At 48.1% G+C, this 14,310-nt stretch overlaps 1 protein-coding gene across 1 annotated transcript; it reads left to right on the top strand.

The window, feature by feature from the left end:
- The first annotated feature begins 48 nt into the window (after window positions 1-48).
- Window positions 49-12,314, top strand: LOC140724486 (zinc-binding protein A33-like). The gene is made up of 5 exons (XM_073038934.1): window positions 49-122; window positions 968-1,201; window positions 2,229-2,251; window positions 2,352-2,470; window positions 11,707-12,314. Exons 1-5 carry the CDS (start codon window positions 84-86, stop codon window positions 12,237-12,239), a joined length of 948 nt encoding a protein of 315 aa, XP_072895035.1. The 5' UTR covers window positions 49-83; the 3' UTR covers window positions 12,240-12,314.
- Window positions 12,315-14,310: the final 1,996 nt, after the last annotated feature.

Here is a 14,310-nt window from a genome sequence, read left to right as displayed (position 1 = left end):
TAATCCATTAACTCTTTAATTCCCAGGATCGGGTTAAATCTTCCTTGGACTCTCTCGTAAAAAGGAAATCAGACTTTCAGGAAATGGAGCAGCAACAGAAAGAGAAGATTTCTGGAGTTCGGGTGAGGCTTCCTGTGCAGAATTTACAATCTTGTAGTGTAGTTTTGTTCCCTTTAATGCAGAATAGCAGAGTATCGCAGCTCCAGTGCCCTGGGCTCGATCCTAACCTCTGGTGCTGTCTCCGTGGAGTTTGCACGTTCTCTCTGTAGCCAGTGCTTTCTTTTAGCCGACAATCAACTCAATGTGGTATTTACAGACACTGTAGTTGTAAACTGATTTAAACCAGATTGGCAACTGTAATTAACCCTGTGAAGGGGTATTGTATGTGAATCAGGTGGGAGTTAATGGGTCAGTTAGGAAGACTGTGTTTGAGGGAAATGTGATTGAATATCTGGGAACCACTCACTTGCTGCCTGTTATGCCACTGGAGTTTGGGACAGCAATGAAGGTCCTCCATCTCCGGCAGTGTTCATGTCTTCATTCAACATGTCAGTAGCTGCTACTCGGTTTTCACTACTGTCAGTCGTGCAGGTCCTGAGTGGAGACTCAGGAATAACATGGCACTCAGATGTAGAAAGACTTTTCATTGTTTCCGTAACAGTTTTGTTTTACCAGTCAGTAATGTTAGCCCTGAGCTGAACCCATGAACCTGGAGGACCAGTGGACCACTCTTACTCTGGCCTCTACCCTTTGACCTGTTTGACACGGGTGACCCTACCAAGGGTCAAAGCATAAAGCCCACATTCCAGCCAACAGAGTTCTTTGGGTCATTGAGGCACACAAGCCTCCAAACCCAACGGCAAGGTTGTGGTCCTCTTGGATGATAATGGGCTGGATAGACCCTTCCATATCATAAGGATATACATCAGGGCCAAATAATAAACCAGCCTCTCCTTTCATTCGACAGGAACAGTCACAAAATGTTCAGTCCCACATCACATCCCAGTTTGATGAACTGCGCCGGATTATCACCGAGAAAGAGCAACGTGCACTCCGAGATCTCAGGGAAGAAGAGGAGAGGATTCTAAATCCAATGGAGAAAAATCTTCAGGAGATTCAAGAGAATTTAAATGCCATCTACAAGGAAATCTCAAAGTTACAGGAACAGATGGATCAACAAGACAATATCATATTCCTCATGGTGAGAGATTTCAGTTTGGTCCTGTAAAAGTACATAGGCACAAAATGATGTATTTTAACTCAGTGTGGGATTTACAGATACTGGAGTTGTAAACTGATTGAAACCAGACGGACGTTTTGACTGTTCAGGGTTGTTGTCTCCAAACTGGCCTCTTACAACATCTGTACATCGCTGGACAGTCTGCATCCTTCTCGGGAATGTTTACTCTGATCGTAGCACTGAGCCAGTGATCACTTCTGTGATTCCCACGTATAATATCCCCTGAGACTCAGAGTAACATCCCATTACAGTCACAGAGTGTGAGTGTGTCTGGTGCAGTGGGTGTGAGGGTCTCTCTGTTGATCAGTGGGAACTGAGGTTGAATTCCAGAATGTGACCTGCACATCGGATTTACCATCTATATCTGGTTTGTATCAGGTTCAGTGTTTTGGAGAATTTTGCACTGTCTTTTGTTTTTCAGAAATATTCTTCATCAGATTATATCCCATTTTCATCAGAGACAGGACTTTCAGTCCATTCTCTCCTATCAGTTTTCCTGGTGCACAAGCCTCCTCCCACCTACTCACCACACCCAGTAACAGTGTCCCCAAACTCCATGGTCCCTCATGTGTTTATCCAGCTTCCCCATTACATTCAGTCTCTGCTGTTCCACTTCAGCCACTCCTGTAGCAGTGAGTTCCACATTCTCTTCACTACATTTCTTGTGGGATTTATTAACAACCAGCTGATGTTTTATCTTTGACTTATTGTCTCCACACAAGCAGAAATATTTTCGATCAGATACATTCAGAATTTTAAAACCTGTCCAGTCTCTCCTGTAAGTTCCTTCTCTCAGTTATCGTATAATTCTCATAAATATTCCTTGTACTTTCTCCCATGGTTCAATGTCCCTCTTTCTCCATTCGTGTTAGTGGGAATGAGTTCAGTGGGAATTTTCAGCAGTTTTTAATAACTTGTCTCAGATTCCTGCTGTTCGGATGCCGACAGTCATCTCAGTCAATTGAGATCTGTGTATGATTTATTTCAGGAGGAAGCTCGTCGGAAGAGGAGGTAGGACATGGTCTTTACTGAAACTCTGTATGGATTTGTAAAATAGTTCAAATATCACAAACTGAAGCTCAGTTTATAACCATCTGTATAATATTTACAGGATAAGTGATGATACCCAGATATTGTCAGTGACAGATGGTACCCTATTGGTTGAAAAATTCGATCACCCCTATTTGCTCAACATAGCATCGGAAGAAGTGATTGGCGGCATTAAACACGGTAAGACATAAGATTCATTTGTGCTTGTTTATGAGACACTACTAAGTCGTAATTAAATGCCAAATATGGCTTGTCAATGACCTTCTGAAAATCCAAGTACACGACATCAACTGGTTCTCCTTTGTTTATCTGGCTTGTTATTTCTTCAAAGAATTCGAACTGATTTGTCAGGCAAGATTTTCCCTTGAGGAAACCATGGCCTATTTTATCATGTGCCTCCAAGTTCCCTGACAACTCCTCCTTAATAATCAACTTCACCATCTTCCCAGCCACTGAGGTCAGACTAACTGGCCTAGAGTTTTCTTTATTCTGCCTCTCTCTTCTTGAACAGTGGAGTGACATTTTCAAATTTCCAGTCTTCCAGAACCATTGAAGAATCTAGTGATTCTTGAAGGATCATTACAAATGCCTCCATGATCTCTTCAGCCACCTCTTTCTGAACTCTGGCATGTACACTATCTCGTCCAGGTGACAGCTACCTAAAGATCTTTCCGTTTCCCAAGAACCTGTTCTCTAGTAATGCTAACTTCACGCCCGGCACGTCGCCTGACACTTGGAACTTCCACCATACTGCTAGTGTCTTCCACAGTGAAGACTGATGCAAAATACGTCTTCAGTTCATCCACCCTTTCGTTGTCCCCCATTACTACCTCTCCAGCATTGTTTTCCAGCAGTCCGATATCCACTCTCGCCTCTCTCTAATCCAGAGATTAGGACCTCCTGGGTACTAATTTCTAGATTGCTGCCTGTGCCACGTGCCAGTGAGGGTAAAAACACAATGATCTGGCAGGTAAATGTGTGGCTGAGAAGCTGGTGCAGGGGGGCAGGCTTCAGGTTCTTGGATCATTGGGATCCCCCTGGGGGAGGTATGACCTGATCAGAAGTGATGGGTTGCACCTGAACCCAAGGGGGATCAATATTCACGCGGGCAGGTTTGTTAGAGCTATTGGGGAGGGTTTAAACTAATTTTGTATTGGGGTGGGAACTGGAGTGAAGGGACTCAGGATAGGACGGATGGTAAAAATGGTAATGATAGCCTGCAGTCAGACTGTCAGGAAGGGCAGGCAGGTGATGGGACTCAGTTGCAGCCAACAGGCTGAGTATCAAAACTTTAGGGATGCAGAATCAGAAAGGACAGCAAATACAGTACTCAACGTGTTGTATCTAAATGCACGTAGTATAAGAAATAAAGTGGATGATCTTGTTGCACGATTACAAATGGCCAGGTATGATGTTGTGGCCATCACTGAATTGTGGCTGAAGGATGGTTGTAGTTGGAAGCTGAATGTCCAGGGTTACATATTTTATCGGAGTGATAGGAAGATAGGCAGAGGGGGTGGTGTGGCTCTACTGGTAAAGAATGGCATCAAATCAGTAGAAGGATGTGACATAGGATCGGAAGATAGTGAATACTTGTGGGTTGAGTTCAGAAACAGCAAGGTTAAAAAGACCTTGATGGCAGTTATACACAGGCCTCCAACAGAGCTGGGCGGTGGACCACAGATTACAACAGGAAATAGAAAAGCTGTGTCAAAAGGGCAATGTTCTGGTAGTCATGGGAGATTTTAACATGCAGGTTGATTGGGAAAATCAGGTTGATAATGGATCTCAAGAGTGAGTCTGTTGAATCCCTAAGAGATGGCATTTAAAGCAGTTTATCATTGAGCCTACTAGGGGATCAGCTATACTGGATTGGCTGTTACGTAATGAACCAGAGGCGATTAGGGAGCTGAAGGTAAAAAACCCTGAGGAACCAGTGATCACAGTGTGATTGAGTTTAACTTGAAATTTGATAGGGAGAAAGTAAAGTAGCGGTCGATCTTTGAGACTTTCCCAGTAGATCCCGAAAAAAATTCAAAAATAAATACACAAATACCGTTGAAAGATTGATTCCGGGTTGCGGGGTTTTGTTCCGTTCTTTCTGCCCAGTGCGCGTGTGTGTAGCTCTCCCGCATTACACAGTGTAATTCAACATGTACAAACACACTGGATGAACTCAGCAGGTCGGGCAGTGTCCGTTGAAATGAGCAGTCAACCTGCTGACTGCTGAGTTCATCCAGCTTGTTTGTACGTGTTGATGTGACCACAGTATCTGCAGTGTACTTTGTGTTTACACAGTGTAATTCAGTGGTCCCCAACCACCGGGCCGTGAGGAAACGATATGAGTCAGCTGCACCTTTCCTCACTCCCTGTCTTGCCCACTGTTGAACTTGAACCCATGCGAGGTCATCAGTCGCCTAAACGCAGTGATACCCTCGCGCCAGGAATCACTGGTTCACCTCACGCGGCCGGCGAGAAGTGCTGTTGGTACTGGCCTGGAGCGCGGAGAGGTGGGCGCCTCCTCTAAACCTGTTCACCACACCGAATGCTCGTGGGGAACCCAGTGCTAAAATATTCGCAGACGATCTAATTCGGGCTCAGGGTTCCGTAAGTAGCAGAGCAGCTACCGCGCTGCGATCTGCTGATACAAACTTTTGTCGGCCGATAGATCCTACAAGGGGGGGCGGGCGGGCGCCCTGTCACACTCCCCGCTCTGTCGCTTTCTCCGGACTGGAAACGGCACGGGGACCTCCGGCCCTGACCTTGTCCTCTCACCCCACCCACGACCAGCCGCACCCGGCCAGGGTGTCTGGCGGTGGGCGGGCGGGCGGAGGCTGCAGTTTGGGCCTGGAGGCTGTCTAATGAGGCAGTGAAATCCTCAAAACTGCTTCGGTACCTTGAGTCCAAGCACCCCGCACTTAAAGACAAACCCGCTGAGTTTTTTGAGCGGAGAAAACGTGAGCAAGTGGGACAAAAGCTAAGTGCCGAGAGCCGCAAAAACTAAATTGTGCAATAGACTGGACATAAGGAACCTGCTTCGAGTATCGCTGTATTCTGGTCGTGTTTAATCCCCCCCCACCCCCCCCCCGCCGTCGGCCGGTCGGCAAGAATATTGTCAATATTAAACTGGTCCGCGGTGTAAAAAAGGGTGTGTACCCCTGGTGTTTATACATTATTTCTACTTCCGGGTTGCGGGGTTTTACTTCCGGTCTTTTCTGCCCCAGTGCGCATGTGTTTAACTAATCAATCTGGGGGTCGATGTCGCCTTTGACTATGACCGAGTTAGGGGAGCTTGGGCTTAAAAAGGTTGGTGATCACTAGAGTAAAGGCTGATGTAGCAGTATTTCAGTGGAGTAAGGCAAATTACAGTGGTGTGAGAGAGGAGTTGGCCAAAGTAGATTGGAAAGAGCTGCTGGCAGGGATGTCAGCAGAGCAGCAATGGTGTGTGTTTCTGGGGAAATGAGGAAGCTGCAGGACGTGAGTATGTTTTCAATTCTTCCAAAAATGAAGAAGTACTCAAATTGTAAAATAGTACAACCATGACTGACAAGGGATGTCAAAACTATTGTAAAAGCAAAAGAAAGGACATACAACAAAGCAAAAATTAGTGGGATGATAGTGGATTGGGAAGTTTTTAAAAACCTACAGAGAGCAACTAGAAAAATCATTGGAAAGGAAAAGATGAAATGTGAAAGCAAGCTAGCAAATAACATCAAAGTGGATGGTAAAAGTTTTTTCACGTATGTTAAAAATAAAAGAGAAATGAGAGTGGATATAAGACCTCCAGAAAATGAGGCAGGAAAAATAATAACAGGGGACAAGGAGATGGCGGATGAACTAAATGACTATTTTGAATCAGTCTTCACTGTGGAAGACACTAACAGTATGCCTGATGTAGTGTGTGAAGGAAGAGAAGTGGGTGCAGTTACTATTACAAGAGAGAAGGTGTTCAAAAAGCTGAAAGACCTAAAGGTACATAAGTCACCTGGACCACAGGAACTGCACCCTAGGGTTCTGAAAGATGTAGTATTAGAGATTATGGTGGCATTAGAAATGACCTTTCAAAAATTATTGGAGTCTGGCATGGTGTCAGAGGAGTGGAAAATTCTTTAAGAAAGGAGGAAGGCAGCAGAAAGGAAATTATAGACCAGTTAGCCTGACCTCAGTGGTTGAGAAGAAGTTTGAGTCAATTGTTAAGGATGAGGTGATGGAGCACATGGTGACACAGGACGTCGTGATACAGGACAAGATGGTATAAAGTCAGCATGGTTTCCTTCAGGGACAATCCTGCCTGACAAACCTGTTGGAATTCTTTGAGCAGATTACAAGTAGGATAGATAAAGGGGATGTAGTGGATGTTGTATATTTGGAGATTCAGAAGGCCTTTGATAAGGTGCCACACATGAGGCTGCTTCCCAAGTTAAGAGCCCGTGGTATTATAGGGAAGTTGCTGACATGGTTAGACATTGGGAGGCACGGCTTCAGGGAGCCTAGAAGCAGCACACATAATTGTTAACAAGTACTGATGACCAGCTGCAGTTTTTGGCAATGGACCTACACAATCCACTATGACCCTGGAAAATGGTTCACCAAACGCAGGTATCGGCCGAAGTGGTGCCTTAGGGATGGCCTGATTAGGTTTTCCCACCACCTGGCACGTATGACACCTTCTACAGCAATTTGCAATATCTTTCCTCACGTTAGGCCAATAAAATTCCCTCATCATCCTGTGCACTGTTTCCTTTACTCCGAAATGTCCACCTAAAGGCATCTTATGGGCCGGGTTTAAAACTTAAGCCCTGTAAACTTTTGGAACCACGACCTGATGCACAATAGCCCAATCCCCACTTGCAGGCACAGTGGCTGATCTCCACTTAATCATCAACACCCCATCTTTAAGGTAATATCCCACTGACTCTTTCTGAATTTCATCCTCAGAGAGAGCTCTCTCTTTTAAAGCCACAATTTCAGGATCTTTAATTTGTTCTTCTATAAATTCCTTCCTCAATAAAGACGTCTTTCTCATCCTCCTTACTCTCCTCAGCCTTACTACCCTCTAAGTCCTGTTGGTTTAGGGACAGGAGGAAAGTCTAGATAAATCAATATTAGCATCAGCAGCCTTTTCCGACATGTTTCTAGTTACTACGCAGGGGGGATACACATCAGCATCTATGGGCGGGCCCTCAGCAGCAGCAGGCTCACTGGCTAGCTGAACTGCTGGGTAAACATGCCCACCTGCAAGGTCATTTCCGAGTAAGAGATCAACATTGTCTATCGGTAGTTCAGACCGCACCCCTATTGTGACTGGTCCAGATAGCAAGTCGCATTTCAGAATTATCTTATGCAAAGGCACAGTCTCAGTCCCCTTTCCAATACCTTTAATAATATTCATCACCATATAACAATATAACAATTACAGCACGGAAACAGGCCATCTCGGCCCTTCTAGTCCGTGCTGAACACTTACTCTCAACGCCCCCGACTCTCAAATCTCCATCTCAGCACCGAACTCCAAAACACTCTTTAATATCAGTGACTGAAAAGCTCCAGTATCTCTCCAGATTCTCACTGGAACCGGAGGTGATCCCTCCTTCACAGACACAAACCCATTTGAAATAAATCTCTCAAATCCCACTTGAACTCGGTCAGACCCCTCCTTCTTCAGCGGTGTTTTAACCGTCTGAACGCAGGCATTTGGGGTTCTCTCTCTCTCTGTCCCTTTTTCCCTTTTCATAGCAAAACAATTGGATGCCGCATGACCAGGCTTCCCACAGAAGTAACACTTGAAACTGGGAAATTTTTCTTTTGACTGCTTCCCTTCCTCCTGACTTTTATCACTAGTCCCCGGTTTACTCTCTGGTTTAGCCGGTGGGTTATCTTTGTTATCCCTGCTACTCCTTTGGTAGCTCTTGCTCGGGAAAAACTTTACCTTGTGGGTTAAAGCAGACTCGTCTGCTAACTTACCAGACTCTGACAGGGTCTCAGCCTCTCTCTCATTCAGGTACATCCTTATGTTGTCAGCGACCCGGGTTCATGTCCCGTTACTGCCTGTCAGGAGTTTGCACGTTCTCCCATGACCACGTGGGTTTCTTCCAGGTGCTCTAGTTGCACAGTCCAAACCTGTACTGGTTGGCAGGTTAATTGGTCATTGTAACTTGTCCCATGGTCAGGCTCGGATTAAATCAGGGGTTGCTGGGTGGTGGGGGTCATTGTAACTTGTCCCATGGTCAGGCTGGGATTAAATCAGGGGTTTCTGGGTGGTGGGGGTCATTGTAACTTGTCCCATGTTCAGGCTCGGATTAAATCAGGGGTTGCTGGGTGGTGGGGGGTCATTGTAACTTGTCCCATGGTCAAGCTCGGATTAAATCAGGGGTTGCTGGGTGGTGGGGGTCATTGTAACTTGTCCCATGGTTAGGCTCGGATTAAATCAGGGGTTGCTGGGTGGTGGGGGTCATTGTAACTTGTCCCATGGTCAGGCTCGGATTAAATCAGGGGTTGCTGGGTGGTGGGGGTCATTGTAACTTGTCCCATGGTCAGGCTCGGATTAAATCAGGGGTTGCTGGGTGGTGGGGGTCATTGTAACTTGTCCCATGGTCAGGCTCGGATTAAATCAGGGGTTTCTGGGTGGTGGGGGTCATTGTAACTTGTCCCATGGTCAGGCTCGGATTAAATCAGGGGTTGCTGGGTGGTGGGGGTCATTGTAACTTGTCCCATGGTCAGGCTCGGGTTAAATCAGGGGTTTCTGGGTGGTGGGGGTCATTGTAACATCCCATGGTCAGACTCGGATTAAATCAGGGGTTGCTGGGTGGTGGGGGTCATTGTAACTTGTCCCGTGGTCAGGCTCGGATTAAATCAGGGGTTGCTGGGTGGTGGGGGTCAAAGGGCCGGAAGGGCCTATTCCGTGCTGTATCTCAATAAATAAATTACAGCTGATGAAAGTGCAGTAGACATCGTCTCCATGGAGTTTAGCGAGGGATTTGACAAGGTAGCAGAGAGTTAGATCACATGGGATACAGTACGATCTGGAATAGGATACAGAGTTGTCTGGGTGGAGTCCTGTGACCAGTGGTTGTTCTGCAGGGATCGGTGCTGGGTCCACTGTTTTTCATCATTCATATGAATGATTTGGAGAGAATGTAGGTGACGTGTTTAGTAGGTTTGTGAAGGACTGTAAAATTGGTGGTTTCATGGACAGTGAAGAGGTTATTTATTTATTTAGAGACAGTGTGAAACAGGCTGTCCCAGACCAACGACCCGCTCCACCCAGCACCCCAACTATTTAAAACCAGCCTAATCACGGGGCAATGTACAATGACCATTTAACCTACAAACCGTTATGTCTTAGTACCAGCGTCACAGAGTGATAGAAACGAACAGCACAGGCCCTTCAGCCCACCTGGTCTATACTGAAGCATTTAAACTACCGACCTGCACCAGGACCATGGTCCTCCAACTCCGACCATCCATGTACCGTCCAAACTTCTCTTAAATGTTGAAATCGAGCTTGCTTGTACCACTTGGGCTGGCAGCTGGTTCCACACTCTCACAACCCTCTGAATGAAGCAGTTTCCCCTCATCTTCCCCTTAAACTTTTCATCTTTCACCTTTAACCCATGACCTCTGGTTGTAATCCCACCCAACCTCTGTGGAAAAAGCCTGCTTGCATTTACCCTATCTATACCCCTCATAATTTTGTATACCTCTATCAAATCTCCCCTCAGTCTTCTATGTTACAGGAATAAAGTCCTAAACTATTCAATCTTTCCTTATGACTCAGGTCCTCCAGTCCCAGTTACATCCCTGGAAATTTTCTCTGTACTCTTTCAAACTTGTTTACATCCTTCCTGTAGGTCGGTGACCAAAACTGTACACAATATCCCAAATTAGGCAGCCCCAGGTCTCATACAACTTCAACATAACATCCATCTACCTGTAACACCACTTTCGATGTATTCTGGACCTGTGTTCCCAGATCTGCTGTAGAACAGAGTCCTCAGTGCCCAACCATTCACTGTGAAAGACCGACACTGGGGTCCTACTGAAGAGCAACAGCTCACACTTGTCTGCATTAAATTCCAGCTGACACTTTTCAGCCCATTTTCCCAGCTGCTCCAGATCCCACTGCAAGTAATGATGGTCTTCCTCACTGTCCACTCCTCCCCAATCTGAGGGATGAATCGGGAGCACCCGGAGGAAATGCACGAGGTCCCGGGGAGAAAGTACAAACTCCTTACAGATGGTGTCGGAATTGAACTCTGAACTCCGGAACGCCCTGAGGTGCAACAGTATTGTGTTATCCACTACATAACCCTGTTGTTCATGGTTTATCCAAGATTACAACGAGATCTTGATTAATTGGGTCTCTGGGCCATTGGATGGAAATTGATTTTAATTCAGAGAGATGTGGGTGTTGCATTTTGGAAGGCAAACCAGGACAGGATTTACACAGCAATCGGGGGCCCTGGAGAGTGTTGTGGAACAGAGAGACCAGGAAGTGAATGCCTTCATCAGTCAGAATACTGAGTACAGGATCTGGGATGTCACGTTATGAGTGTACAAGACATTGGGAAGGCCACATTTGGAGCAGAGTAACTCACACAAACTGCTGGAGGAACTCAGCAGGTCAGGCAGCATCTATGGATATGAATAAACAGTTGATGATTTGGGCCAAGGTTTTGTGTGTGTTGCTTTGGATTTCCAGCATTTGCAGACTTTCTTGTCTTTATGATTTGGATCACTGTGTACATTTCTGGTGATCTTTCTACAGGAAGAAAGTCATTAAACTGAGAGGGTATGAAACAGATTTACAAGGATGTTACTGGGACTGGAGGGTTTGGGTTATAAGGAGAGGCTGAATATTCTGGGTCTTCCTCATACCCGTTTCCACTGCTATCTCCCATCTTTCTTTCCGTTCGTGAGGTAATGTCTTGGGTTGAAACATCGACTGTACATCTCCCTTTTCAAACGCCGCTTGACCCGCTGAGATCCTCCAGAATTCTGTGTGTGTTGATAGGGAAAAATCCACTCTCCAGGTCGAGGAAAAACCTCGGGAAGATGCCGGTTATCCATCCGCTACGTTTGGTTGAAACCCCGGGAAAGGGTCCTGTCGGTCGCGCTTCCCGAGTCTCCCCCCGATTCCCGGGTCCGCGCTGCCCGAGTCTCCCCCAGGTCCCGGAGCCGCGCTGCCCGATTCTCCCCCCCCCCCCCGATCCCCGGGGCCGCGCTGCCCGAGTCTCCCCCGATTCCGGGTCCGCGCTGCCCGAGTCTCCCCCAGGTCCCGGAGCCGCGCTGCCCGATTCTCCCCCCCACCCCCGGTCACAGGGCCGCGCTGCCCGAGTCTCCCCCCGGTCCCGGGGCCGCGCTGCCCGAGTCTCCCCCGATCCCCGGGGACTCTAATTCTCTGCTTCTCCCCCCAGTCTCTGTCACCCTGGATGTGGAAACGGCGCATCCGGAGCTCGAGGTGTCTGAGGATCGGAAGAGTGTGAAATCGACCGGGACCCGGAGGGATCTCCCTGACACCGGGAAGAGGTTCACAGACTGGCCTTGTGTGCTGGGATCGGAGGGATTCACATCGGGGAGACATTACTGGGAGGTGGAGGTGACGAGGAATCGGTGGTGGAGTCTGGGAGTCGCCGCAGAGTCTGTGGAGAGGGAGGGAGAGTTCACACTGAGTCCGGAGACCGGATTCTGGATCATCGAGCGGTTTAATAACGAGATGTGGGTTCGCACCGCCCCTGTATCCCGTCTCCCTGCCCGTCCCATCCCCGGGAGGGTGGGAGTTTATCTCAGTTACGAGTCCGGGACAGTTTCATTTTACAACGCGGAGACCAAGTCCCATCTCCACACCTTCACTGGGAATAAATTCATTGAGAAACTTTATCCTTTCTTCTGGACTGTCTATAAAAACCAGTGGCTGAGAATCTGCTCCGGTTCCGCTCCGGGTCTGTAAACGAGTCGGGTCCGAGACCGGCGTCAGGTGTAAGTCAGTGTAAATATAAATGTGCGGAGAGTGAAATAAACACGATTTGAGAATTATCGATCCATTAATTTTAACTCGTTCACCGCATCCGTCAATGGAATAGAAACACTGCAGATTCAGCAACAGCCGCGGGCGGCGGGTCCTGAGCTCCCCGGCTCCCTCGGGTGCTAAAGTCCACCGGGACTGCCAGTGTAACTGGGGCAAGTGGTGGTGGTGCTGACAGGGAGAGGGAGGTCAGGGTGAATCTTGGTAACACGGGACATGTAGTGGTGGTAACACATAAAGCGCAGGAGACGCCGAGCGTGTCAGGTAACATCTATGGAGGGAAACTGACAGGTGAGGGGCGGATCCAGGTGAGGGGTAATAGATGAGAGAGGGGTGATAGATAAGGGAGGGGTGGCAATGTGTCAGCTTCTGGTAGGTGAGAGGTGTCAGTGACAAAGGGCTGAAGATTTTGGAATCTGACAGGAGGGGAAAGTGGACCCCGGAGTAAAGGGAGGGAGGTGGGGAGGAGTGTGTGGGAGATGGGCAGATGGAGAGGTGGGGAGGAGTGTGTGGGTGATGGGCAGATGGAGAGGTGGGGAGGAGTGTGTGGGTGATGGGCAGATGGAGAGGGTGGGGAGGAGTGTGTGGGGGATGGGCAGATGGAGAGGGTGCGGAGGAGTGTGTGGGTGATGGGCAGATGGAGAGGGTGGGGAGGAGTGTGTGGGGGATGGGCAGATGGAGAGGGTGGGGAGGAGTGTGTGGGTGATGGGCAGATGGAGAGGTGGGGAGGAGTGTGTGGGGGATGGACAGATGGAGAGAGTGGGGAGGAGTGTGTGGGGGATGGGCAGATGGAGAGGTGGGGAGGAGTGTGTGGGTGATGGGCAGATGGAGAGGGTGGGGAGGAGTGTGTGGGGGATGGGCAGATGGAGAAGGTGGGGAGGAGTGTGTGGGTGGGCAGATGGAGAGGGTGGGGAGGAGTGTGTGGGGGATGGACAGATGGAGAGGGTGGGGAGGAGTGTGGGGGATGGGCAGATGGAGAGGTGGGGAGGAGTGTGTGGGTGATGGGCAGATGGAGAGGGTGGGGAGGAGTGTGTGGGTGATGGGCAGATGGAGAGGGTGGGGAGGAGTGTGAGGGTGATGAGCAGATGGAGAGGGTGGGGAAGGAGGGGAAAGAGAGGGGGTGATGGGGCTGGTGGAGCAGGAGGAGAGAGACAATTAAACAGGAAAAGTGACAGGGAACGACTTCCAGAAGTTTGAAAGTTCGATGTTGATGCTGCCAGGTTGCCAATCACCCTGACGGAAAATGGGGAGCTGTTCCTCTAATTTACGAGACAAATAGAGTCCGGATCTCTACTTTGAATCAGATATTCAGTTTTGGAGCCAGTTTATATGCAGGAAATGCGGGGAAAAAAGCAGGTTGATCAGGATCTGTGGAGAGAGGAACAGGCTTCACGTTCCACGTTGGTGACCTCTCCCGGAATTGATTCAAACACTGCCTGCTCTGTTGTGGGTTTCAAGTAATTTCTGTTTTGTTTTAGTTCTTCCAGCATCTGATTGAAGAAAAAATGGGAGTGCAGCGTAATTTCCTCCGGAAAGGGGGATAAAGGAGGAGGAATGTTAGTGGCGGAGACAGAGAGAGAGTCTGAGATTTACTCCAGACTCCCCAGGTAGATGCAGGGATGATGTTTCTGTTAACGGGGTCGTCAGGATGAGGAGGCTCAGTGAGGGGACGACCATTCAGAGGTGAATAAATGTATTTACACAGCTCACAATCTAACAGGGCTCTGCACATTTACACATTAACTATGTTGAGAGACGTGGACAGAGTTTTGGATACAAAGTGAATCAGTAGAAACAGCATGAGCACAGGGAAGTGGTATTGATAATGTCTAATGGGAAAGCAGGTGTGAGGGGCTGAATGGCCTCCTTGCTTCTGTTTCTGATGTTCTTCAGAGCAGTGTACAGACTGACCAGAGGGAGGATAGAAGGGTCCGGGGAATAAATAGAGGTGTAAAGCAGGAGGGTGGAAAGGTGATTAAATATCGATTATTTAAAT

This window comes from Hemitrygon akajei, unplaced genomic scaffold (genome assembly GCF_048418815.1).
Source record: "Hemitrygon akajei unplaced genomic scaffold, sHemAka1.3 Scf000244, whole genome shotgun sequence".
NCBI lineage: Eukaryota > Metazoa > Chordata > Chondrichthyes > Myliobatiformes > Dasyatidae > Hemitrygon > Hemitrygon akajei.
This window is presented reverse-complemented; position numbering and strand designations above follow the sequence as displayed.

What these genes read in the sequence shown, in the direction of transcription:
- LOC140724486 (XM_073038934.1), top strand. Translation starts at nt 84, where the DNA reads ATGGAGCAGCAACAGAAAGAGAAGATTTCTGGAGTTCGG. An exon ending in ACAATATCATATTCCTCATG is followed by an intron (nt 1,202 to 2,228) that starts GTGAGAGATTTC and finishes GATTTATTTCAG; the next exon opens with GAGGAAGCTCGTCGGAAGAG. An exon ending in GAAGCTCGTCGGAAGAGGAG is followed by an intron (nt 2,252 to 2,351) that starts GTAGGACATGGT and finishes TAATATTTACAG; the next exon opens with GATAAGTGATGATACCCAGA.